The sequence below is a fragment of the Rhipicephalus microplus genome, chromosome X (assembly GCF_043290135.1).
Source record: "Rhipicephalus microplus isolate Deutch F79 chromosome X, USDA_Rmic, whole genome shotgun sequence".
In the NCBI taxonomy this organism is placed as follows: Eukaryota; Metazoa; Arthropoda; class Arachnida; order Ixodida; family Ixodidae; genus Rhipicephalus; species Rhipicephalus microplus.
In genome coordinates this window covers 184,405,394-184,431,517 of record NC_134710.1, presented here as the reverse complement: position 1 = coordinate 184,431,517, position 26,124 = coordinate 184,405,394, and the positions used below count along the sequence as shown (strand labels likewise).

Below are 26,124 nucleotides of genomic sequence, written 5' to 3'. Positions count from 1 at the left end.
TCCGAAATAAAAGTACTCGTGCATTTTAAAGGAGCGTCCCGGACATGCCTTATTCGCAGCACTGCTTCGTTTGCAAGCAGGATATGTATACATTGTACAGGTGCCCACAAAATGATTCGGAACGCCAGATAGGCGGCGACTGGCCGGCAGGGCGCGGCGACCGGAAAACACAAGACCGTGAAACTAAGCTGCCCTTCGTGAGCTACTTCAGACGGGCAACATGTCCAATGGTTTCAACGGAGTAAACTCGGGACCACATGCTCGGCGCCATTCGATGCAACCCTTTGAAGTTGAGGCCCAGTATCTAAACTTCGGGCACTGTGGTGATTCTCAGTGCAGTGACGGCACTTCGTAAGACTGTTGATCACGTACTTCTTCCGCAAAATGTATTAGACAAAGGACGAAACAGGCACAAACGCGCGTGTGTTGTCCGTTCTCTAAAAAAATTCAAGCAAAAAAATACAGCTGATCGCGGCATACCAACTAGCTGGAACTCACACCTTGTTAAGTAATGAACAACCGGACATCAATACCGGCTTCAAGGCATGTAAACGACGTTAAGCGAAACAATGGGTGAAGTGTTGTACAAGCTTGCTAGTTTTTTATTTATTTTTAAACTTTTGTCTTGCGTGCACACGATCGGTCAGAAGTCAGCTGTCCTGGTCGAACAATTGAGTTCTCGCCAATCACGTGAGCGTAAACGGAACGGTAAAGAACCTGACAGATGCTGGTTCTGCACAAGGTCGATTCCATGGTAAAATAAGGTGCCATAAAGGCACCCATAAATACGAGCCAACTGAGTATTCAAAAATGGCCTTCGAGCACACCACCAGGTAGGATAAAATGTGGTTGAGCTTCTATGCAACGCTGTCTTTTGAAAGGCCTAAAAATATCGAAAATTCCAACTTTTTCTATGTTTTGCCAGCTTGCAACAGTGAGAGCACACCGTTGCACTGCTCAGTCAGTACACTGGAAACGAGCCACTCCCGTGCATCATTTTTCATACTTGAAGGCGGCATGAATGTGACGGAAGTACGCATTCGACATACAATCGAAGCAAGCACTAGGCAACGCTAGCACTCGAAAGGCCCGAGATACGAGTGTAAAAGCATGCGCCACATGGGTGCTTTTGCATTTGTTTCCAAAAGGTTCCTTGCCTCGGCTGTCTTCAAAGCTGGCATTGCACAAACGAGCTTTGAAGCACGCAGTGAACTCGCAAAAAGTGCAGATGAATGAAACAGAATACGAGTGTATTGAGCCATCATGCCCTGTCAAAAAATATTGCGCGGCGCATCGGAATCAAACCAGACCCACATATTGCTTTTATCAAGGAGTGTGATTTCCGCTCGCAATCATCCAACCGCACACGCAAATGGACGCACAGGCCTCGGCAGAGCATCATTTTGCCTGTCTGAGGGTCGCATCAAGATATCGCTTCGAAACTCACAGCAGAGCTGAAAATCAAACACGAGCCTTTGAACTTTTTTCCCGTCTCCGCAACATGCTTCATTCTAGAATCACTGCTGAAATTGTGATGGCACATATAAATCTCTTCATCTCAAAGTTGGCGCATGTTAAGGATGGGCCAGGAATCACCGAAAAGAGTACTGGGGCGCTACGCAGGATTGGCCGAGTTTAGCAAAACTCGGGATACTATTCCCGAGCTCTGGCAACACCGCCTTATGAATGAGCCGACTGTATGAAAAAGTAAAATTCACCCCTTAGCGCACTGGGTTGTATTAGTTACGATGAAAACAGTCATCGCGTCAAAAGTGATTGTCTAAGTTCGGTGATGTTTTCAAACCAAAGGCATCTTATTCCATTTGTTTGTCGTTCCACTGATTGCAGAAGTGCACCGATGCAACTAAAGTGTCAGAAACTTTTCGTGATGATATTTTTTAAAAGCATGGGGTGCCCAAGTTTATTTTTAAACATTTAATGCTTGCACTAAGTCTGTTGTAGAATAATTAGCATGGTGGCCTTGGAGATCAGTACTGACTGTCTTACAACATCATTACCGCAGCTAAACTTGATTGATTGATTTGATCCATTGATTGATTTGTGCGGTTTAACGTCTCTAAACCGCCATATGAATATGAGATACGCCGCAGTGGAGGGCTCCGGATATTTCGACCACCTGGGGTTCCTAGACATGCGCCCAAATCTGAGCACACGGGCCTACAACATTTCCGCCTCCATCGCAAATGCAGCCGCCGCAGCCGGGATTTGATCTCTCGACCTGCGGGTCAGCAGCCGAGTACCTTAGCCACTAGAACACCGTGGCGGGGAAGCCACGTGTTAATCATCATGGTCAGCCCGTTACATTCAAGCGCGCTACTCAGCCGGTGCGCGTCGTCTTTGTTGTCATCGGCCGCTAGCACTCGAGCACGTGTGGCCGGCTAATTAGCTATTTGGCTGGACGGTATACTTGGCATGTTAGGCCAGGAGATGCTATGACCAAGCTATTTACGTCAAGTAGACGTAAGGCTGAGGTAATTACACCACATCTTAAGAAGACCATGCTGATGAATTCATTTAAAGCTAGAACCGGGCTAACTAAAGCATGCTAGGTGATGAGCTAACTAAACTATACTAATAATTGCGACGCTAATGATGAGCACACAAAGTGAAATCATGCTAATGAATTCCTAATAATACGTTGCCAAAAACTATCCTGCTAAATATGATTACGTTTAATAGCAGAATACTGATCATGGCAGTGATAATTGCGCCCAAGTTAATTGCCTTTGAATTGAAGCCTTAACTATGAAGACAAGACAGCTCAATGTATTGATAGTCAAGCCTCAGTCAATTAGAACAAACAAAATTAATACAAAGCTGATGTGGTCTTCACTTCGAAGCCGAACATGCACACGAGTAGACGACCAACTTAAAAAGCTGCAAGAAGCTAGGTTATCACAAGCTCCTCTATGAATCCAGCCCTGCACAATAGTGTAATCTCACCAAATTACTTTATATGCAAATAAGCTGCCACTTAGCGTTCACCGCATCAAACGCTTGACAGTCACACTTGCACCATCACAGTCACGAGTTGAATGCAGACCTTCTAAGAATCAAGAAGTTTGTATCCAAGTGTACGAGTCCGTCAGTTCGATTGATAGACGCCCGCAGCGAAAATCTGGTACTCCCACCACGTTTGCTCGTTGTGACAAGCAATACTCACGTCGAGCGGCACGATTAATATATCAGCTTTATCGCGCAGACTGCGCACACACGCACGCAGAAGTAAAAGTGATATCAGCACGCTTCAAACAATTAATTTGAGGGCAAAGACACGACAAATTCATGCATACACGCACCCAGGCATAAAACACGCAGATATCACTACGCGGCTCCGATATCTCGCATTCAGTTTCATCGCACTCACGACGTATCCAATCACAGCTGCTTTGCCGCCATGATGCGAGCCTCTCTGGTAACCACCTGCTCCTATTTTTATCTCCAATATTTGATAGAAGTGAAACGAGCAGCACGAGAGTGCTGCGTGTGCACCCTTGTTGCCTTTCATAGTGGAAATTTTTATGTTGTAAGTGGAACCAAAAACCTGTCCGAAAGCGGAAATACGACCACGAACACGCCCGTGGGAGGCGCTTGTTCAGTTGGCATAAAGATAGCACGACAATCACGCTGACATCGCTGCACTTTTAAAATGTTTACTGAGGGCCAGCGCCGACGTGTTAACACGCGGTGTTTCTTTGGTAACCGTCACAAATGTGCCACATGCGTTTCCAACGCCACGCGGGTTCATGTAGCCATTTTTATCAACGCTGCTATGACGCAGTCCGGACTGTCTTCATTGCATGGCCACCGCTGAGTGATACCGAAGCAAACTCGTCTGCCCGAGAATCTCGGGCCATCCTGCATAGCACCCTTGGTTAAGTAGGTAAGAAAAGGTGCATCAATTCTGCGAGCCATTTTACCATTTTACCCTGATGGTGTGAAAAATCTGTTGTTTGCAAGGAACCACGTGTAAACAGAAACAGCGTTTGTTTTCTTGAACACTGTCGATAAGGGCGCAACCCTGAAAAGGCAAATAATTCTGTTAGCGTCGTTGTTCTGATTGGACGTCCTTCTCTTCCAAATTTTTTTTTGAACTAGTGTGCACGTACGCTTCAACAAAGAAAAATCAAATGTGCGAGGGCGATAAGTGCGTTTGTTGCGCGCAGCGATGAAAAAACGCAAACGCTTGGGAGCTCTCCTTAAAATTGCGCTGATACTACTAATACACTGTCTCAAGGGGGAACGCTCACATAAACTTTAGGAAAATGGGCCAATAAAAGTATGAATGCAGTTTTTAGATGCAACCTGGCTCTCCAGGATTACCGTAGCAGTATGAAATTTTCCAACGAAATCCTACGTCAAAGTGTTCATGCACGAAGCTCTTTGTTTTTCTTTAATCACAGATAATATATTAGGGTCTGATGGTTTGTCAATTACTTTATTTTGGTTGTGCAATTGACATTATGTGTCTAACAAGCCCTTAACGCTTTACCTGCGTCATGTAAAGCGACTACCCAATGCTAGTAATATATCCACAGTGCATGTCGCTTAATAGAGCACTTCTGCTTAAATCTTTGTCTTAACTGTTTACAAGCCACGACACCCGACACCAACAAACATGTCTAGCCAGACATATGGAGAAGGTAGCCGTGTAGCACTATAGAAAGTTTGAAGCATTCGCCTCCATGCTTGCAGTTTTCTGGGCTAGTCATGTCCCAATATTTGGTTAGCTGCAAGCATACGCTGCTTGGCACTGTAACCTCAGCGCAGAATTTGCACGTTGAAAACATTTTAGTTTAATAGTTAATAGCGTGCACAGCGACAACGACGTGTCTTCTCAATAATGACCTCGCTGTGCCAAGCTGGTCGCCTCCTGGTTTCAATCCGCTGCTCATAGAATGTTGCTGTGAATGCTGCAGGGGCGCCTACTTACCAGGAGATCAGCTGGCGGACTTCGGGCTAACACCGTGCCATCCGCGCCTTTTACCATTCCAACTGCTCTTCCATCTATTTTTAAAGACGACAGTTTTTCTTGGGGACCTTCGACTAAACAATTTTGGTCTGTCTGTACATTTGTCTGTTTCTCCGCTCTTAACAATACCTCAAACGGCACTAAATGGACGACCCCAATCACAGTACCCACCAATATTGTTCAAGCTCCATCGTTCATAGTTGTGCGATCGTCAATTAAAAAGCAACTATTGAGCATATCTGAGGTGCCATAACAGTACGTCGATGTTTTGTATGTGTGCCTTTATACTAAAAGAGGCACACACGAGTAACTCTAAGGACTGTAGCGTTGATCCAGCTGCGCTGACAGTGCAACGCTTGCACGAAAAGGGAAGAGTTTCCAACGTTTTGCTTAGACGACACTGGTGGCACCTACCCGTCACCTTGCGTTCTACACCTTATCACCTCTGAGACGGGCGCCCGCCCCGCCTCAGAGCCACGCGTTCTGTTTTCCAAGATAACTGCTAGACAGCGCTCATGTCTTACGTGTGACGTGACTTGGTACGCTCATTTGCCTCCGCTGCACGCTTGGGGCAGTCTAACGCAGCGCCTCCAGAATGCCATTCACCGATTGTCTTGCGCAGAACATCAAATAAACGTTTTGTTCAATCTCCCCAGGCGCAAGACTATCGTCTTTCGAGGACATTTGCAGATTAACATGTAGATACGAGGCCAATTTTTTTCTTTCTCCCGTCCACGTTACCTCTCTTGACCATTCCGTAAAACTCCCTTTTGTTTTATAGATTATCTTTTCGTATATCACCTTCTTCTTTCTGCATTGTACATATTTTTTTCATTTGAAACCCCCTTTTATTTTAGTTAAGTCTCATATTCTCGATATGCTCCCACAAGTTTAGTCATGACAGGGTGAAATTGACGAAGTCACTGTTAACATCTTTAACAGACTTGCAGAAGCGGTTATCGAATAGATACCGCGCAAGACAGCCTGACTTATTGTATGTTATGTGCTCGGTATATCTCATTTTCTTTACGCCCACTTTTAAATTTCCCCATTTTGTTGCCCAGTAAAGAGTAGCATACCGGTTATCTTACATTTCTTTACAAAGCTGCTTCACATCTCTCCCATGTTCCCTTCTACTGTAAGAAAGTACACTGAGTGACAAGACGGTAAACGCTATTAACTAGACTTGTGAAAAAACGTTAAAATAAAGAAGCTTTTTGCAAGTATCATTAAAACATGTAATTCCCATATCAAGTTGTTTTCATCGTCTTCTTACTGGTACACAATGAGTGACAAGATGGTAAACGTTATTAAATAGACTTGTTAAAGGACGTTACATTAAAACAAGCTTCTGGCATTATGCTCGCGCATATATAAGTATCATTACAACTGGTAATTCCCCTATCAAGTTATTTCAGGAGAGAATATTGTACCACGTGCTTAAACATAATGCAAGAAAGGCCCCATATCAAAGGTGTGTTAAAAAAATGAAATCGCAGCAGCTGGCAGAAACAGTGATGATTCACCAATTCTATCTTGTATGAAAATTCGTCACAAAACCCCAAGCACTGCTCAATGAATATGCCGAGTGTTCAATATACGTGTTTTATTTAGTGTATACGTCATTAAAGTTCCGTTCCTGCAATAATAATCATTTATGTAGAAGTATTAAAATGCTTGGCACTTGGCTTGCAGTAAAGGCTTACTAGATGCCGCAAGCTGCTTTTCCATTGCTTTCGTCGATTACTCTTCAAACTAGTAAACGTCTTAGTTTTGTCCATGTTTGTTTTCTCGCCTAGACTTCCTTACATTATTTGAAAGGACTTGAAAGTTTTAGAAGGGTTTTTATATTCGCCATGACGCGCACTTATCTGGGTTATCTTATTCTCTTAACTTTTCTTCAATGACACACTCACAAAATATATAGTTTCAACAAAATACCAGACAGTCCGGACAAAAGACGACACAAATTGTAAATTTGAACGTGTTCTTATCTTTTTCACACAGCATGGAATCACTTGATGGTGCTACCTTTTTTTGTTCAAGTCATGTTTGGTGGTATGACCAGATATTACAGAACTGTTTGCGCTTTCAAATCGAGTGCTTCACGTTGAAGTAGAGGCTTACGTGGAAAGGCGTTCTTTAGTGTCAAGATAGAGGATGCAGGTCCTGCCTTTGTGAAGTGGCGCCTCTTCAACAAAACTCGAAACAAGTGTGCCAAGATACAAGCTTTCATGACGATGGCGACTACTTTGCATAATCTGTGCGATTTGCATTTTGTGGATTATAGCAGCTGAAAACGCGGTACAAAAAAGTGGGAAAAGCTAGTTAACTGGATTTTAACGCTGGCGCTGTCGTGTTCAATCATGCAACCAAACCTCCCTTGTGCTTAACTCGTTATGCTCGTATTCTTGCCATTTCTGCTTCCCCAAGAATCAAAGGAAGCAACTCTGATGATTTAACGCTTGAAAAGCGTCGCGATTCTTGTGTCGGGTGAATTCCGCTGGAATATCCTCCCGTCCTCTTTTTTATTGCTACAGTCCACAAAATTCATGCTGCATTTTTCGCCTGAAAGCTAAGCTATGCCTTTGCGTTAGTTCTGATGTGTAAGCATTGTTTTGGTAGGACTCGAGGAAATCTATGTCCTAGACGTAATTGGATATAATTTCAAAAGTATTTGACCATTGTTAATACTTTTGACCATGGCCAAATACTTTTGACAATGAGAAGCGAGCACTGAAAATGTATAAATCTGGCCACCTTAGGGCAGTTCCTACAATGTTGACATATCTCAAGTAGTTCATATCTAAGGTATATATCTAAAGTTGGTCATATGAGATAGACAAACATCTTCCTTTTTGAATGAATAGGGTTGCATTGGAAACGTACAGTGTTATCTGCTTTTGATGGTAGGTTTCTTGATGACACCAGAAAGTCCTAATATTAGGAATGTTAATAATTGACGCCTGCTTCAGAAAAATGGATGCAGGTCAAATCTTTAAAAGGCTTTGTCTTTAAAAGGCTGTTGGGTATTCATGACTTATACACCACAGTTGTATACGTCAAATACACGCCCCGCCATCACCCGGCGTTGCACACGTGCAGTCACGCCATACACATAGTCGTCCACGTGGCTTAATCAGGTGCCAAAACCGTGTTTTTACTAGCGGAATTCATGCTTTGGTTAGGATGCACGTCGTAGTAGGGGGCTTAGGTTTAGGTTTCACCACCTGAATTGCTGTAACGTGCACCTATAAACATAAGTGCAGAAGCGTTTTCTGTTTTGCCTCCTTCAGAATGCAGCTGGCGCGGGTTGGAGTTCAACCCGCCTCCTCAAGCTTATGCCATAGCAAGTATAACAAGCGAATAAATGGTCGTTATGGGCCACTCGGTCTAAAGAATTTTAAATTTGTTCCGTCATGTCTCCGCATGAAATAATACTAAATGCGAAACAAAGGAAACGATCACTGTCACGATCACGAGAAGATGTAGCAAAATGCAACTGAATATTATTACGACGAAGAAGCACTACGATCACCAATTTCTTCGTTATGTCAAATACTCGTTGTAAACCTAGATATAAAAATTGGAGCAAATCAGCACTCTCGCTCGCCCAATAATCCTGGACACAAGAACGCATTATTCTAGGTTTTAAACTCACTGTAAACAAGATAATCCTTTCTTCTTCTATAGTGGCAACTGAAACAAAATAGAGCGGCATATGTCAAGGTGAACTCGCAATACAACAAAGATCACTTGACAAAACAGGCCTGCAGTCAAGCTTACTTTAAAGGGGGATCGGATCTTCGTTTGATGGTTTTTCACAGCAAACAAAAAACATAACAGAAAGAAAGAAAAAACATGATTGTGACTTGAATTTCAATATTAATTTTGCTTTTTATGCAACCCCTCAAGTTTTTAGCCTCACGCAGACCGAATATTTCAACGTTATAGTCACTATTATGGCAGCTGCCGTGTTTTTGTTTCCGTAATAAAGAGATTAGGTTTCACCCTAATAGAGTGTGGCCAACTAAAGTACGTAGTTTTTAATTCGCTGCAACCAATATTTCACTATAACCGTCTTTGTCATACCAATGTGCAGTGGCGTAGCCAGGGGAAGCACACTGTCCCCCACTCCCGAATTTTTTTCCCGCCATAGTATAGGACAAAAGCTGAGCACTTCAAAGGGCTTCTTCCCCGAAATCAAGAAGGTGCCCCTCCTCCCCCACTCGGAATTCTGCGCAACATGGAAGTGGTCTAATGGTACTAGCTTGCAAAATGTGCATCTTTCCACATCTGGAGTAATATGTCCCAACGCTATCATATGATTATGAGAGACACAATAGGGGAGGATTGCGAAAATTTTGGCTGTCCGGTGTTCTTTAACGTGTGCTGACATGGCACAGAACATAGGTTTTTACCATTTTGCCTCCATCAAATTGAAACCGCTGTGGCAGAGATTGAACCCGCAACCTTTTGGTCAGCAGCCGAGCACCGTAGCCACTGTTTCACTCAGGTGGGCACTGAGAAATTCTTGAAACACACGTGAAATAAGAGCGGATTTTCTCTTTTAAAGTCTCTTATTGCTTTTGGTGCAGTCAAAGAAGAAACCGGAATGTTCAGCTTACCGGGAAGAGCTTGAAGATCGCAAATTGCCTCACGATTAAGCCCTTTCCACGCTGCCAGCCAGGAACAGGAATGGTCACGTTTTGAAAATATTGCGAGAAGATTGTCATGAGTATGATGCTCCTGTAGGAAAAGAAAAATAACCATGCTTAAGAGATATACAAAGAATAAATATTGCTATTCAGTGTTTGTTTGCGCATACCAGAGAATGCTCTTATCATTATGCCCGACATTGCTTGCAGCTTTGAGTGAAAAGCTGTTGTTGCACAGTTAGAGACATGACACCTTTTCTTTTTATAAATTTTATTATTCTTGGAGAGTTATAATTTCAGCAATATTAAGTTTAGGAGATTGCGTTGTTAACCTGCACATTTCGCTAGGAAGATTCATTGACTGCACGTTAGTTACCTTGGCTGCTGGTTGCCGCAAAAAAGTATCGCACGCAGTAAATAAAGTTACTTTGGCCAAGAAAAAAAAACAATCATATCGATAGTACTACTTCTAATGGCTACGCAAAGGTTTATAGCGTTTTTTTCGTGCTCTGTAGTGCCACCAACATTCGCGAACAGTTGATTTCAACGCGCATGATGTCTATGCGAAGATGCTTGCTCAAAGCCACGTCAATAAATGAACGCGCACACTCGTTTCCACGGTGTGATTATTAGGCACTCTTTAGTGCAGCACTGCTAAATATTTTCGACCACCCTGTCTTCTTCAACATGAACCTAAATGTAACTACACTGGTGTTTTTACATTTCGTCCACATGAAAATGTAGCCACCGTGGACGTAAATCGAAGCCATGACCTCGAACAGCGTCTTCTCTATTTTTCAATGCCAGCGAGGTGGCCCGAACTAGCAGTTCATGAACCTCTCCTCCAGGCATTTCCTGCTCTCGCTCAATGCCTAGCCTTCGCGTGTGCTTTGCGGTCATGGGGTAGAGAACCCACCATGTAGCGCCTCACGACAGAAATCATACAAAGTATTTTTTTGTTCAGCTGTGTACATATACTTGGCACGGAGTTCTGCATTCCTCATATTTAAAATGTTGGTGGTCACGCTGGCTCTGTAAAAAGTACGGTATTTTGGGATAGCGTGTTGCCACTCATGGCGACATGCGAGCAAACCGATGGGGCAGCGCCACGACTATAGTACTGCATGCGCTAACTTTAAGAGCACTGTGATGCAGTGGTGCCATAGCCTCTAGCCACAAAAAAGGAGCCAGAAGGAACAAATCTGACAAACACGTCCATCGCATTGTCGGAGGAAAGCGCTGAAAAAAAAAACGTGTGACGCAAGCAGTGCTAACCTTGATATCACGCCGCATCGCGACCCCTAATCTAAGCCGGACCGATGCGCGATGGCTCTCGTGGAGAAGCGTGAGTTTGCACTGGCATTGAAAGAAATGCAAAGAAATGCAGGAGCCACTGCTCGAGCGCTTCCCAGCGTTCTTTAGTTGAGAATCCGGCTGCGTTCATTTGTCACTGCATTGCACAAGGCATGTCTCTGTTTCACTCATCAGTATCAACAGCCAATCTACATACTTCTATTCGTGGCAGTGCTTTCCTTCCGTATGGCCGCTTATTGACGCTTGCTCATATTGTCACGACATCAAAACACAGGTCTTGCCGTAGAGACTGAGACACCAGAAGCAGGTCGATCTTTTTAATTAGAACGCGCAAGCAAGTTCTTCTTCGTCCATTTCGTAGTCCTTCGTGGCACATGCACAACTGTCATCGCCTTTCTTGAGCAAGCACGTGACATTTGCCTCCCTCCGAAAGAAGCATCGTCCCGATGCGCAACTTAGGTGCTCTACCAGGCGTATGAAGTGGTCGTACGAAAACGGTAGCCGGGAGCTAATTAACTTGATATATACGGTGTCATACGCACGACGTGCATGACTTCGGGCAAACGCTTTTGGCGCTTAGAACTACAATTAGTGTCGGGAACGACTTTGTAGTTCACGTCGTTCAAGCGTCGCGTGACGCTGTATGGACCAAAGTACCGTCTTAGCAGTTTCTCAGGCAGTCCACGTCCACGTATCCGAATCCAGACCCACACTTTGTCGCCTGGTGAGTAGCTAACAAACTTGTGTCGGATGTCGTAGCGTTGTGCATCTTGATGCTGCTGATGACAGATGCGCACGCGCGCGAGCTGTCTGGCTTCTTCGGCACGCTGAGTGAATTCTTCGGCGTCTACATGGATGTCGTCACACTCATGCGGCAACATGGCGTCCAATGTTGCCGTGACTTCGCGACCGTAGATCAGACTGAACAGTGTCATTCCAGTGGTTTCTTGTCGGGCGGTGTTATAAGCAAAGGTCACGTACGGCAATATCTGATCCCAGTTTTTATGTTCCGTGTCAACGTACATGCTGATTATGTCTGTGAGGGTCCTATTGAGGCACTCCGTCAGTCCGTTTGTCTGCGGATGGTATGCAGTTGTTCTCCGGTGAGCTGTACCGCTGAGTCTGAGAACCGACTCCAAAAGCTCTGCGGTGAAGGCAGGTCCTCTGTCTGTGATCACTGTTGTCGGAGCGCCATGCCGAAGGACGATGTTTTCGATGAAAAACTGAGCGGCTTCTGCTGCAGTGCCACGCTGCATAGCTTTAGTCTCCGCATAACGGGACAGGTAATCAGTGACCACAATAATCCATCTGTTCCCTGTTGTGGAAGTTGGAAAGGGACCCAGAAAATCCAATCCAATCTGGGTGAACGGCTTTTCTGGTGCTTCGACTGGATGTAAAATACCGGCTGGCTTGCTGGGAGGCGCTTTGCGTCTTTGGCAGTCAGTGCAAGTTCACACGTGATGGTTAACAGCAGCAGGTAACTTTGGCCAGTAGTACTTGCATCATAGTCGGCACAATGCTCGGGTGTAGCCTAGATGACCAGAAGTTGCTTCATCATGGCACGCTTCCATAATTTCTTTTCGAAGAGAGGCAGGCACGACGAGCAAGTGCAGGTTACCGGTTGGTGAGAAGTTTTTCTTATAGAGAACATCGTTTCGCAAGCAAAAAGATGGCAGTCCTCTAGCAAATAACCGCGGCACGTCTTTACGTCATCCTTCTAAATATTCAATGAGTGGTAACAGCTCAGGGTCACTGCGCTGCTCTCTTGCAATAGTGGCCGTGTTGACAACTTCCAAGAATGTCGCGTCGATGTTTTCGTCTTCAGGAGCGACAGTTTCCACTGGCGACCGTGAGAGACAGTCGGCGTTGGTGTGCCTCTTCCCAGATTTGTAGACGATGGTCATGTCAAACTCTTGAAGTCTTAGGCTCCAGCGCGCCAAACAACCAGATGGATTTTTAAGGTTGGTGAGCCAGCCCAAAGAGCGATAGTCGCTAACAACCTTGAAGGAGCGGCCGTACAAATACGGACGAAATTTCATGACTGCCCACACCACGGCGAGACACTCCTTCTCGGTGGTCGAGTAGTTCTCCTCCGTGCGAGAGAGAGTTGTGCTGGCGTAGGCTATTATTCTTTCACAGCCGTCTTGCCACTGCACCAGAACGGCACCTAGGCCTACATTGCTGGCGCCAGTGTGAAGTACTGTAGGAGCGTCCTGGTCGAAGTGCGCAAGGACTGGAGGTGTTTGCAAGCATTGTCGCAGTTCATTGAATGCCATATTCTCCTGTTCACCCCAAAAGAAGGGGACGTCCTCACGTGTGAGTCGTGTCAATGGCGCCGCAATAGACGAAAAGTCCTCGATAAATCGCCGGTAATAGGCGCACAACCCTAAGAAGCGTCTCAAAGCATTTTTGTCACGGGGAGCAGGAAATTGCGCTACGGCGTCTATTTTGGCCGGGTCAGCTCGAACACCCTCGTGACTGACGACGTGGCCTAGAAAGCTGAGTTCATTGAAAGCAAAATGACATTTTTCTGGTTTTAAAGTCAGGCCGGCCGAGCGTATGGCTTGGAGTACGGTGGATAGACGGCTGAGATGTTCCTCGAATGATGCTGAGAATACAACAACATCGTCCAGATAGACCAAGCATGTTTGCCACTTCAGACCCGTTAGTACAGTGTCCATGAGACGCTGAAAAGTGGCTGGCGCTGAGCACAACCCAAAAGGAAGCACGTTAAATTCGTAAAGGCCATCAGGCGTCACAAAGGCCATTTTTTCACGATCTCTCTCGTTGACTTCTATTTGCCAGTAGCCGCTTCGGAGGTCCATTGAAAAGGAATAGCGCGCATGACGCAGCCGATCGAGTGAATCGTCTATGCGAGCCAGTGGATAGACGTCTTTTTTTGTGACTTGGTTCAACTTGCGATAATCAATACAGAAACGCAAGCTGCCGTCTTTTTTCTTGACCAAACCACGGGGGACGCCCAAGGACTTTTCGAAGGTTGTATGACGTCATCCTCGAGCATCTTCTGTACTTGCTTGTGAATCTCCTCGCGTTCTTTCGGAGCAACACGGTAGGGGTCCTGCCGAATCGGTCGCGTGTTGTCTTCAGTAATGATGCGGTGCTTGGTCAATGGGGTCCACTGGACCTTTGATGTACGCGAAAAGCAGTCTTTGAATGGGTGTATAAGTCCAAGCAGACGCTTCCTATCAGAGGGTGGTAGCGTGGAGCAGATGTCCACCGACAAAGTTGTCGAGGCAGGGACTGTCGCGCTATCTGGTTGCAAAGCACAGCAATCCCCGGCTTGGTCTATATCATCGAAGTAGGCAATTGCGGTACCCTTCTGGATTTGACGACGCTCGTTGCTGAAGTTTGTAAGGAGCACTTCTGCCTGTCCACCAGTAAGCGTTAAGATGCCTCTCGCGATGGAAATGCCTTGCGTGAGCAAAAGAGCGACTATGTGCTCCATTATCACATCCTTATAGGAAGGCCACCCACTGGACACAGACACAAGGCAGCAGGATCTTGGTGGGAGCGCCACATCGTCGGCTATTCGCAAACTGCCGCGTAGTTCATCGCTGCTGTCGTCGACATACGGATGTGCGCAAAACGTCACCATATGTTGAGGGATGTTGATAACAGCGCCATGATCTCGAAGAAAATCTATGCCCAAAATTAGCTCTTTATAACAGTCTGGCAACAGGACGAAAGTGGCCACGAAGCTAGAATCCCCAATGCGAAGTCGAGCTGTGCATTTACCCGTGGGAATCATCAGCTGACCACCAGCACTCCTTATGTGGCCCTGTCCACGGTGTCTTGACCTTTCTAAGGTGGTCGGCGAGTTCTTGTCGCATGATTGAGAAGTCGGCGCCAGTGTCGACCAGTGCTGTAACGTAATGTCCGTCAATGAAAACGCCAAGATCAGCACGTACAACTTCACCGGCATTAGTATTCGTCGTCGTATTCGTCGTCGTATTCGTCATCGTATTCGTCGTGGTTGTCGTCATATCTTCTTGCGATGATAGGGGGAACTTTTCGGTGTCTCGAAGATTGGCAACTTTGCCCCTGGAGGTCGCAGCAGTTAGTTTCCCCGGCGCGGGCTAGGCGAACGGCCTCTGGTGACGTCCGCGTAGCTCTGAGGGAAGTCACGGTGACGCGCAGGAAATGGAGATTGCCAGCGACACGGTGTAGTTGTTTGGCCAGTCGACAGTTGATCGGCATCGTGGGCACGACGGTCTTCAGAGCGGAAAGTAGCGGGACGAGAAAAGTTCCCGAAGCCGGAATCACTATGACGGCAATAGCGAGCAATGTGACCTGGTTCTCCGCAGCGGAAGCAAATAGGTCGACGGTCGGCCATGCGCCACAAGTCAGTTCGGCGAACTGGTGGTCGTCTCATGAAATCACGTTGCCACCAAGGTACGGCCGCGGGTCGTGGCTGGAAGGGTGTCGCCACAAATGACGGTGGAGGACGACGGACCACATCAGCGTAGCTCGCTGAATGTGGCTGAGGACTTGGCGCCGGTGGTGTAACGACTTGCTTCAACTCCTGGCGGACGATTTCGGCAACAGATGCGACGGGCGGTTGGGTAGGAGGGACGCAGGGCCCGAAGTTCCTCACGCAGTATTTCCCTAATCATTTGTCGCAGGAAACTTTCACACACGGCAGTGTTCTGAGCTGCCGCACTTACTGCTGTGTGGTTCGGCAGGTGGTCAAAGTGTCGGTATCGTTGTCGCAGTGCGCGCTCGATGACAGTCGCCTCTCTTATGAATTCATCTACTGTTGTAGGTGGATTTCATACGAGGCCCACAAACACTGGTTCTTTGACACCCTGCATTAGGTGACGCACCTTTTTCGCCTCGAGCATGTCAGGGCCAGCTCGTCGAAACAGACGAATCATACCCTCTGCGTACATGGTGGCTGTTTCGTTGGGTTTTTGTCCGCGAGCTTCAATCAGTTGCTGTGCGCGATCCCGTCTGTTCGTGTTCAAAAATGTGGCGAGGAGCTTTCGACGGAAATCTCCCCAAGATTGGAAAGTAGCCTCCTGGTTCTCGTACCACGTGCGAGCGCTATCTTCCAGGGCGAAATATGCACGGTCAAGTTTGTGCTGTTCGGTCCAGTGGTTAGATACAGCGACCCGTTTGAACTGTTCGAGCCAGTCTTCGACATCCTCGTACTCTTCCTCATGAAAAGCTTCAGGAACGCGAGGATGTTCGAGAGTCACCTGCAAGGGAAAAGTGGTCTGCGATGGAAGGGTAGCCGTGGATGTGGTAGGAGCTGCCATGCTGGTTAGAGGCGGAACAGGTGCGGACTTCGGACTTAGGCCTAGTAGGCGCCGACCTAATCGGTGCACCGGAGTTGTGACGAGGGGCTGGGTCTCTGGACTAGGTGAACGGGTCCGAGCAAGACTGTCCTGCATCCGGTTGTAGGCCCCAGCACGTCCACCAGTGTCACGACGTCAAAACAGAGGTCTTGTCGTAGAGACTGAGACACCAAAAGCAGGTCGATCTTTTTAATTAGAACGCGCAAGCAAGTTCTTCTTCGTCCATTTCGTAGTCCTTCGTGGCAAATGCACAACTGTCATCGTCTTTCTTGAGCAAGCACGTGACAATATTCCTTCTCTGATGCGATAGAAACAGTGCCGTCATTAAGGGTATTTTTCACATGAATTGATTGATTGATATGTGGGGTTTAACGTCCCAAAACCACCATTTGATTATGAGAGACGCCGTAGTGGAGGGCTCCGGAGACTTCGATCGCCTGGGGTCCTTTAACGTGCGCCTAAATCTGAGCACACGGGCCTACAACATTTCCGCCTCCATCAGAAATGCAGCCGCCACAGCCGGGATTTGATCCCGCAACCAGCGGGTCAGTAGCCGAGTACCTTAGCCAGTAAACCACCGCGGCGGGGCCCACATGAATAGTTTATGCGTTGTTTGGTGCGCCAGTTTCAATATCGCCTTCTAAATTAGCCCGATTTAATCAGCTCACGGTGATTACCAGTGGCCACCTCTCAGAAATTTCAGAGTGGCTATAGAATATTAGCAGCAACAACTTCTATTCGCTCATTTAGCTCAGCCGCCTATTTCCACTGAATGAAAAGGTTATTGTGTTTATATTTTATTTATGCTATATTTATATTTCGTAAGCATCTGAAAACGCGCTCCGCCACAGTACAGGAAACGCCAGAGGTCGTGCGCAGATACCTCTTTCATGTGATTTCCCCGCCACGTTGGTTTAGTGGCTAAGGTACTAGGCTGCGGACCCGCAGGTCACAGGGTCGAATCCCGGCTGCGGCGGCTGCATTTGCTATGGAGGCGGAAATGTTGTAGGCCCGTGTGCTGAGATTTAAGTGCATATTAAATAACCCCAGGGGGTAAACTTTCCGGAGCCCTCCACTACGGCATCTCTCATATTATAATGGTGGTTTGTGGGCATTAAACCCCACATATTAATCATCAAACTCCTTTCATTTTTTCTTCACATACGCAATTATAGGTTTCGATTGAACAATGTTGCGGTTGATATATATGTATTTATTAAATGCGCTGTTCATAAGGATCAGTTTAGATAGATAGCAGATATTCTTCGAAGTGTGTCTTCATGGGCCTTCATGGGACTCAAACTGGGGTCTTACATTACGCAATGTTTTCTATGCGTGAGCCTCACGTGTAAGTTCGTTAGCTGCTCTAGTGGTACAGTTGCAGTGAATTGCACATTTGTTATTGTCAGAGAGAAGAGGACGAGCGGGTACTCAACATTAACGATGCGCCCCAGTTGCCGGCGCTGAGCCGAGCGGCCTCCTCGAAGAGTGACAGGCCAACCAGGGCGATACAGGGTGCGATACCCAGCGGGGTCACCCATCGAAGCAGGAAACCCACAATGCCCGTGAAGCCCAGTAGAACCTCGAACGCCGCCGACGCAATGATGGCACCGGAGATCTGCACCAAATGAACGTAGCTCCTGAGCAACAGCGTGAATGGACGTTGAACGATCAAAATCAGACGCGTACCAGTGTTTGCACGTTTCGCACGACTACGCATTCTTGAATGAAATGTGTAAATGAAGAAAATAAGGGTGAAGGTGAAAACATGCTTAGTCATGGAGATGAATAATAGGCCTGAAGAAGGAAAAGGGACAAAAAATCGCATGTCCAATATTGAGAAATCCAAGCTTATATTTCTTAGTACTGTACTAATAAAGCAAAGAACACTAAAATTTGTATCCAATGCATTTATTACTGCACAGTTTATTATTCTAGTGGCTACAAGCATTGCAGCGTCGTAAGAAAGTATACTGCCATGCAGTGGGCTTTTCCTTTTATGAGTGTAAACGTATATCATGCATAACGGGGCATGCCTGGGAGTGGCGCACCTCCCGAAGCATGTACATACCATGCGGTGATTGATACAGCACCTGCGTGTCCAGCTTCCACTTCATAAAATTGGGTAGCCCCATTGAATAGCCATCACTCAAGCTATACATGGGAAGATAAATGCGTACAAACCAAACAGGCACTTCACTCAGGCCACTGCTCAACATGTCACATGTTTCAAGTTAGTGTGCAATGCTTATTGAAAGCACATCTGCGAAGCTTATACTGCGCCAAAATTCTTCCTTTTGTGAATTGATGAAGTACCAACTTTACGCGAATGTAATGCAACACACGAACCTTCGCAGGTCCACTCTTTGTTGATATTGTTTCTGATAATGATAATCAAGTATGGCTCGGAACTTTGTAAATGGTGAGGCTTTCAACAAATTACTTGTACAAGTGATTCGCACGTTTCGACGTTGGGATATAATCTCGATTCTACGCTTATGTCATGCAATATTACATGAGTTAGGACACTGCTCACACTGCATGACATTTGTTTGTTTGTTTATTTGCCAAACGTTTCAAGCATGAACATGGCTTAGTGGTAAAACACCTTGACACGTAGAAGTTCTGCGTTCGATTACAGATCATATACAGATTTTCGAATTTTCGCTCACGTACCTTGCTGATTTTCTGCTCATGGCCGATTACGTCGATTCCGAGACTTGAATTCTAGCCAAACAAGCTCTTTAGCACTATTACGTTAACAGTGGATTTTAATTGCGTCTAATGCCATTGCAAACCAAAGCTTAGAAACCAACGGGTTAAATTATCTTTTACTTGTTGTCGGTGTTTGTCTTCTTTGTTCATCATTTATCCAAACCCACCGACCCCCACGATGATATTTCAATGTACTATCTCTAATGCCACAATTACTGTGGTCCTTGCTATAGTGACAATAGACAGGTGACTTAGAGCGAGGTTGCCTATCTCGAACATTGAATGCTTTCGGTGATAACGAGGCCGAAGTGCAGCCCTGTCTCTTTGTTACTCCAAAATGCGGTGAAGTTGATGTCGAATTTTGTGTGATCAAGTAACTTTCGAAAAGAACTGAAAGTCCCACTGGTTAGTTTTTCAACACGTGTTTTGTGCCGGGGTCCACCACGACTCCGCTGGCGTGCTTTCATCACTGAAGTGACGTTGAAAAATATATAGTAAAAGATATTGCATAGAAAAATACCATAATGCATGTATTAGTCGCGCGTAATTGAACCAGCATCCTCTCGATTCTCAGCGAGCGAAGGTAACTACTACGCCACAAAGCGTGCGTTGTTAGGAATGCTAACGGCAAACCAATTAGATGCATTATACACCGTTTGGCTGTCCTTGGAGCTTCAAGATTTTAGCGCGTTTTCACTATTAGAGTGAGATGGCGAGACGGGCTCGCGTTGGGCGCGCTCTATAAGTCATGGTGTCCACGAAGCACCACCTCCAAGGAGCGTGGTCTCAACTGCGCACGCGCTTATCAGACTCGTAATTCGGGAGAAAACGAAGGTCACTTCGCACACTCCCGCGGCCGCATTAACGAAAGGAGCATGCTACTGACACATGACATTTGAAGAAGTGTGGCAGATGTTCGAGCTTGTACTGTGAGGACTTGTGCGCTCGTTTTGTGAGTCTTTCTTTTTGTTTAACACCGGGCGTTAAGTGTCACGCTGTGACAGTTGTTAGTCGGTGCTCGTACTGTGTCTGCTAATATCGTGCTTTCATTCTGCTTCACTTGTGTGCTGCAAGTTTCAACCTGCTTGCCATTCTTAACGTAACTTTACAATGTGTTGCTACTGCTGAAACATTGCACAATAAACGCCGAACTACTTCTGTAAAAACGCGTTTCACTTTCGTGTTATACCGATTCCTGTATAGGGCGATCAGCCACGTCTATGTTAATGAATACGCCTTTTGTCAACTACTTCATTTATGCCTTCTTTCCTCATCAATACGTCTGTGTTAACTGGCAAATCAGTCGTCTCGCTTACAGATAGCGGCATCGCTCTATCATTTTTTTTGTTTCACCAATTAAATAGCGAGCATAATTTTCTATATGTGAAGTTTCAAAAGTAAAAAAAAAACTGCGGGACCCTTAGGTGTCACCTTTAAGACTTGGAACGGATAGATATATCCTGTTTCTTGAGTGTATACTGAGTTCCAAATGGCTTACGTCAGTGAAGGTTTCGTATGAGGCTGCATACTGTGTAATGGGTAGCACGCTTTAAGCCACTGCCAATTGTGAGGGTGAAATATTTTCGAACTTGCTGTATGGCTACTATTTGTCCTTAAGGGCGAATTCGCATTACTGTGTGTGCCTTTGGCAGGGGGTGAGGTGCTTTAAACCACGAAGTCATATTATAATCACATGTTCTGACGTCCACAGGCAATGGGCACTTGTACCACGCATTATTACTCCAATATTTAATGTTGAATTGGGAAGCATGTATACAGGACACGTGTGTATGTAAAGCATGAAAGTTACTTTCATGGCATTTCCAAGTAGAGGAATTGTTTTTCCCTGTATTCACAAGCAGACGCATGGTTGTGTGGTACAACAACCGCCTGCCCTGAAAACGACTTCAGTTGAACCCACATCTGGACCCAAACGACCCGGGGGCGATCCCAACTCGGACCCTGAAGTTTTTATTATTTAATTTATTTCCATTGGTCTCGTTTTTTTTTTTGTTCACGCGTGAGATGATGATTTTTTGCTCACAACTAAACACGGCGATGCCGACACTACCGCAGAATCTCTTCAAAACGAGCTCTTCAACGCTATTGCGGTAAAATCGCTTGAATAGAACAATGTGTTGCTTCCCGAAAACTTGATGAAACTTATACGCGGAACCACTTTTGTCAGGTGCACGAGTATCATGAAGTTTACGAGGAGAACGAGGAGAAATTAATATTTAAAATCAAAACGCACTCGGACATCACCAAATGACAATAAGTTAAGTACAGGCTAGTTTTTTTTTTATTTCAGAAGTACTGGTCTCTCATATGGGCTTATGGGTGGGGCTGAGAGATCCGTGAAAAAAAGGATAGTGCTGTGATTAGCTGGGACATAGATACAGGAAGAGGCATATGTGATCAGTTGTATAGTACAATAGGCCTAAACAGCCAGTGAACTCTAAATTTAACGAAGCAGAGAAGGTGAATCCTTCTTTCAATTTACGAAACCGGAAGAGCATTGATATCGATGCGCCCAGTCTCATTCCCAGTCTCATTCGCTGACATACTCAAACGACCGAAGCGATCCTCTATGCCAACTTCTTAACCCCTTCTTTCATCCACAAAAAAGAAACTTATCTATTTCGATGCGTTCAACCCGTCCTGTCTTGAAGATGGCAGAATGTGTTTCTTAGGGTCCACTTAGTTTCATACATAAGACTAAAGCAGCAATTTCATCCATGGCTGAATTTTTTCGGCGTGTTCTGTGTTTTTATCGCCACATCCTTGCAAAATTAGGGCGCCGAGAGTGCCACAAATCCAGTAGATTAATGACGTATTCACAACAACAAACAGGCACAGTTTCCTTTGCCGATGCGTTTTTGGAATTCAGAAATTGATTCTCATTTATCATTTCACTGCTGGTCCGTACGAAAGTACTTTCACATTCTCTTCCACTATGCCATGAAGGCTGAGATAAACAGTAACAACGATCAAAAATATGATGTTGCCAGATGTAAGTGCACCAGTCTTACTTGTTTTATTTCCTGTTCAGTTTTAGTGCTATTTAACGTCTGGGAATTGAATTGAAATCACCAAGTCTTAAGGATATGACGGTCTATAACAAATGTTCGTAGGGTCTTCTTTGTATATATATATATATATATATATATATATATATATATATATATATATATATATATATATATATATATATATATATATATATATATATATAAATTGGCTTGAGCGGACAAACGTGCGAAAACTTTTATTGCTCCTACGTTTCGGCCGGGGGTCCGGCCTTCGTCAGGGAATACATTGCAAACGTCAACGTGCTGCTTATATACGTTGGGGGCCCCCAACACGTGTCTATTTAATATCAAATGTCACATATATGACAGTGGCACACAAATCAGCATGCGAAACAGCACGATGTGATAATGACAAGACTATATCACGAAATGATAATATACGGTGAAGTCTGCGCAGCAAAAAAGGGCGTTTTTCACAGTCACGGAAAGGATCAACATAACAAGGGTGATTATGTACCACGAATGCATTTAACAATATTGCGTTAAAACAACTCTTTGAACTAACAAGAAACATAGGTAAACAACCAGCAACAATGCGCTAAAAGAATTAACAAAAAACAGGTGTAAAGCAACGAGAACAGCATTATGAAGAAAACATAGGTGAATTATGTGGCAATGGGGATTTGAAAAAAAAAAAAAACTTAGGTAAAAGTGAGATACATGGCATTCATGAGAACGAAATATAACAGAATCGTATGTAACAGGCTGAAAACTGATGAAAGCGGCAGACATGTGATGGGGAATTTAGCCTTGTCCGTGACATAGTGATCCCGTTGCTGAACGTGCGCCCAGGAACGTGAGCTTTCCTACGCTTTCGTTAATGCCGCATGACAGTGCTTTAAATTTGTAGATGAGAAATGATTCGCGTGCTTCCCATTCGTGGTGATACTTAAAACCAGATTCTAATATGGTTGCTGTTAGGTTATCGAGTGAATGTCCTGTCGTATTCAGGTGCTTATATAGGGGTAGGTTAGGAAAAGTTGTGACATGCGCCTTGTGGTTATTAAACCGCAGTCTGAATGGTGTCGCTGTCTGGCCTAAGTACTGAAGCTTACAGACTGAGCACTCAAGTAGGTACACACAGTTACTTGTATCGCAATCGTAATCACCATTAATTTTTATTGTGAAATTTGACGCCAAGCTGTGGGCTGAAATAGAGGTGGTCATGTGTACGCAAACCTTGCAACGTGGTTTGCCACAAGGGTGACAACCTGAATAGGCAGGATGAGTTAGTACAGATGAAGTCAGCATATTGTGCAAGTTTCTCGACCGGCACTAGACTACACGTGGCAATTCCGAAAATATGTTTTTGAGACGGTCGCTCTGCATAAGAATGTTGTGGTGCCTTCGTAGGATGTGGTTAACGTTTGGTGCTGATGCGGAATACGTTAATATGATGTTTGTAGATGGTTGCTGTTCAGCAGGCTTGTTGGAGTGGAGGAGCACGCTCCTGTCCACTTCATCAGCACGTTTAATGGCATCGTCAGTTATCTGAGGCGGGTACTTTTGTCTTCTTAGCGCATCACTGAGCTTGTCACAATTATCCCTGAAGTCAGATTGTACGAAGCACAACCTTTTAAAACGGAGCGCCTGGCTGTACGGTATGCTTGTCTTGTTGTGTCTTACGTGGCTACGTTCAAAATGAAGGTAGCGGTGTCTATTAGTCGACTTTCTGTAAAGCTTTGTCGTTAGTTTATCACCTGATATGCATACCGTGACGTCCTGAAAGTTTATGTTTGATGCTGAGTAGGCGAGCGAGAAGGAGATTGATGGATGAAAATTGTTAAAGCTTTCCACAAAAGACAAAAGTTCAGTTTCCCCTTGATGCCATATCAAAAAGATATCGTCCATAAAGCGCTTATAGTATAACGGTTTTAAGGCGCACGTGGCAAGAAACTTGTCCTCCAATGTGCCCATGAATATATTGGCGTAATTCGGTCCAATCTTCGTGCCCATTGAGGTGCCACTCGTCTGTACATAGTGAGTTTAATTAAATTCGAAGTTATTTAGTTGCAGAATTAGTTTTAAAAAGGAGGCTAGAGTTGAGCTGTCAATAGGTTTGTCTAGCGAAGATTCGTCATATGCACGTATTACGGACTGAATGCCGTCGTCATGCGGGATATTCGTGTATAGAGAAGCTACGTCTAGAGTGACTAGTAGCGCTTTGTCGGGGACGTCAAGATCAGCAATGTCACTCAAGAAATGGTTAGTGTTTCGAAGATACGAGGAAAAGGAGACGCGAATTACTCTGATAAGAGCGTCAATGTAGCCGGAAAGAGGTTCAGTAACCGTACCCATAGCCGAAACTATTGGACGACCGGGGTTATTTGGTTTGTGCACCTTCGGTAATAAATAAAACCTTCCTGCAACAAGACTAAGCGGTATTAGTGATTCTATTGTCTTTTTACTGGTGCACCCTTTTTGTAAAAGTTCCTCAAGGGCCTCGGCAATAATGCGTTTAAAGTCCTCAGTTGGGTCGTGACTGAGCTGCCTATAGTGTGCAGTGTCGCCTAACTGTCTCAATTCTTCAGTGATATAGCCGGAGGTATTAATTACCACTACTGCACCGCCTGGCAGGTACAATGAATTTCAGCTCGTAAAGAACCTTGACGACTTCGCGCGGAACATGAGACTACGTGAATTTTTTCATGAACGATTCTCATCCAACAGCGTGTCATCCAGTAAACATTGGACACCACCGGTACAACGTGACAAGTGCCTTGATATGTACATTTCAGCTGTCCAACACGATATTCTTGAAGCATATAACCAGAAAAATTCTTTCAAACACAACTTGACATCAAATGAAAGGAAAGCGATTAGGACATTGCAGAACCGTTCGGACATTGTTATCAAGCCCGCTGACATAGACGGTGCAGTAGTGGTAATGAATACCTCCGACTATATCACTGAAGCATTGAGACAGTTAGCCGACACTGCACACTATAGGCAGCTCAGTCACGACCCAACTGAGGACTTTAAACGCATTATTGCCGAGGCCCTTGAGGAACTTTTACAAAAAGGGTGCATCAGTAAAAAGACGATGGAATCACTAATACCGCTTAGTCCTGTTGCAGGAAGGTTTTATTTATTACCGAAGGTGCACAAAACAAATAACCCCGGTCGTCCAATAGTTTCGGCTATGGGTACGGTTACTGAACCTCTTTCCGGCTACATTGACGCTCTTATCAGAGTAATTCGCGTCTCCTTTTCCTCGTATCTTCGAAACACTAACCATTTCTTGAGTGACATTGCTGATCTTGACGTACCCGACAAAGCGCTACTAGTCACTCTAGATGTAGCTTCTCTATACACGAATATCCCGCATGACGACGGCATTCAGTCCGTAATACGTGCATATGACGAATCTTCGCTAGACAAACCTATTGCCAGCTCAACTCTAGCCTCCCTTTTAAAACTAATTCTGCAACTAAATAACTTCGAATTTAATCAAACTCACAATGTACAGACGAGTGGCACTTCGATGGGCACGAAGATTGGACCGAATTACGCCAATATATTCATGGGCACATTGGAGGACATGTTTCTTGCCACGTGCACCCTAAAACCGTTATACTATAAGCGCTTTATTGACGATATCTGTTTGATATGGCGTCACGGGAAAACTGAACTTTTGTCTTTTGTGGAAAGCTTTAACAATTTTCATCCATCAATCTCCTTCTCGCTCGCCTACTCAGCATCGAACATAAACTTTCTGGACGTCACGGTATGCATATCAGGTGATAAACTAACGACAAAGCTTTACAGAAAGTCGACTGATAGACACCGCTACCTTCATACCTTCATTTCGAATGTAGCCACGTAAGACACAACAAGACAAGCATACCGTAAAGCCAGGCGCTCCGTTTTAAAAGGTTTTGCTCCGCACAATCTGACTTCAGGGATAATTGTGACAAGCTCAGTGATGCGCTAAGAAGACAAAAGTACCCGCTTCAGATAATTGACGATGTCATTAAACGTGCTTATGAAGTGGACAGGAGCGTGCTCCTCCACTCCAACAAGCCTGCTGAACA

The 26,124-nt window shown here is 45.1% G+C and overlaps 1 protein-coding gene across 1 annotated transcript in view; it reads right to left on the bottom strand.

Annotated features, from left to right (window-relative positions):
* LOC119177245 (solute carrier family 23 member 1) overlaps positions 1 to 26,124 on the bottom strand; it is a 119,375-nt gene that overhangs the window by 35,799 nt on the left and 57,452 nt on the right. The window contains exons 7-8 of the mRNA XM_037428676.2: positions 17,720 to 17,901; positions 9,622 to 9,742 (exon numbers count right to left, since the gene is read on the bottom strand). Of these exons, the coding sequence (XP_037284573.2) occupies positions 9,622 to 9,742; positions 17,720 to 17,901 (303 nt within the window). The remainder of the gene's footprint in view (positions 1 to 9,621; positions 9,743 to 17,719; positions 17,902 to 26,124) is intronic.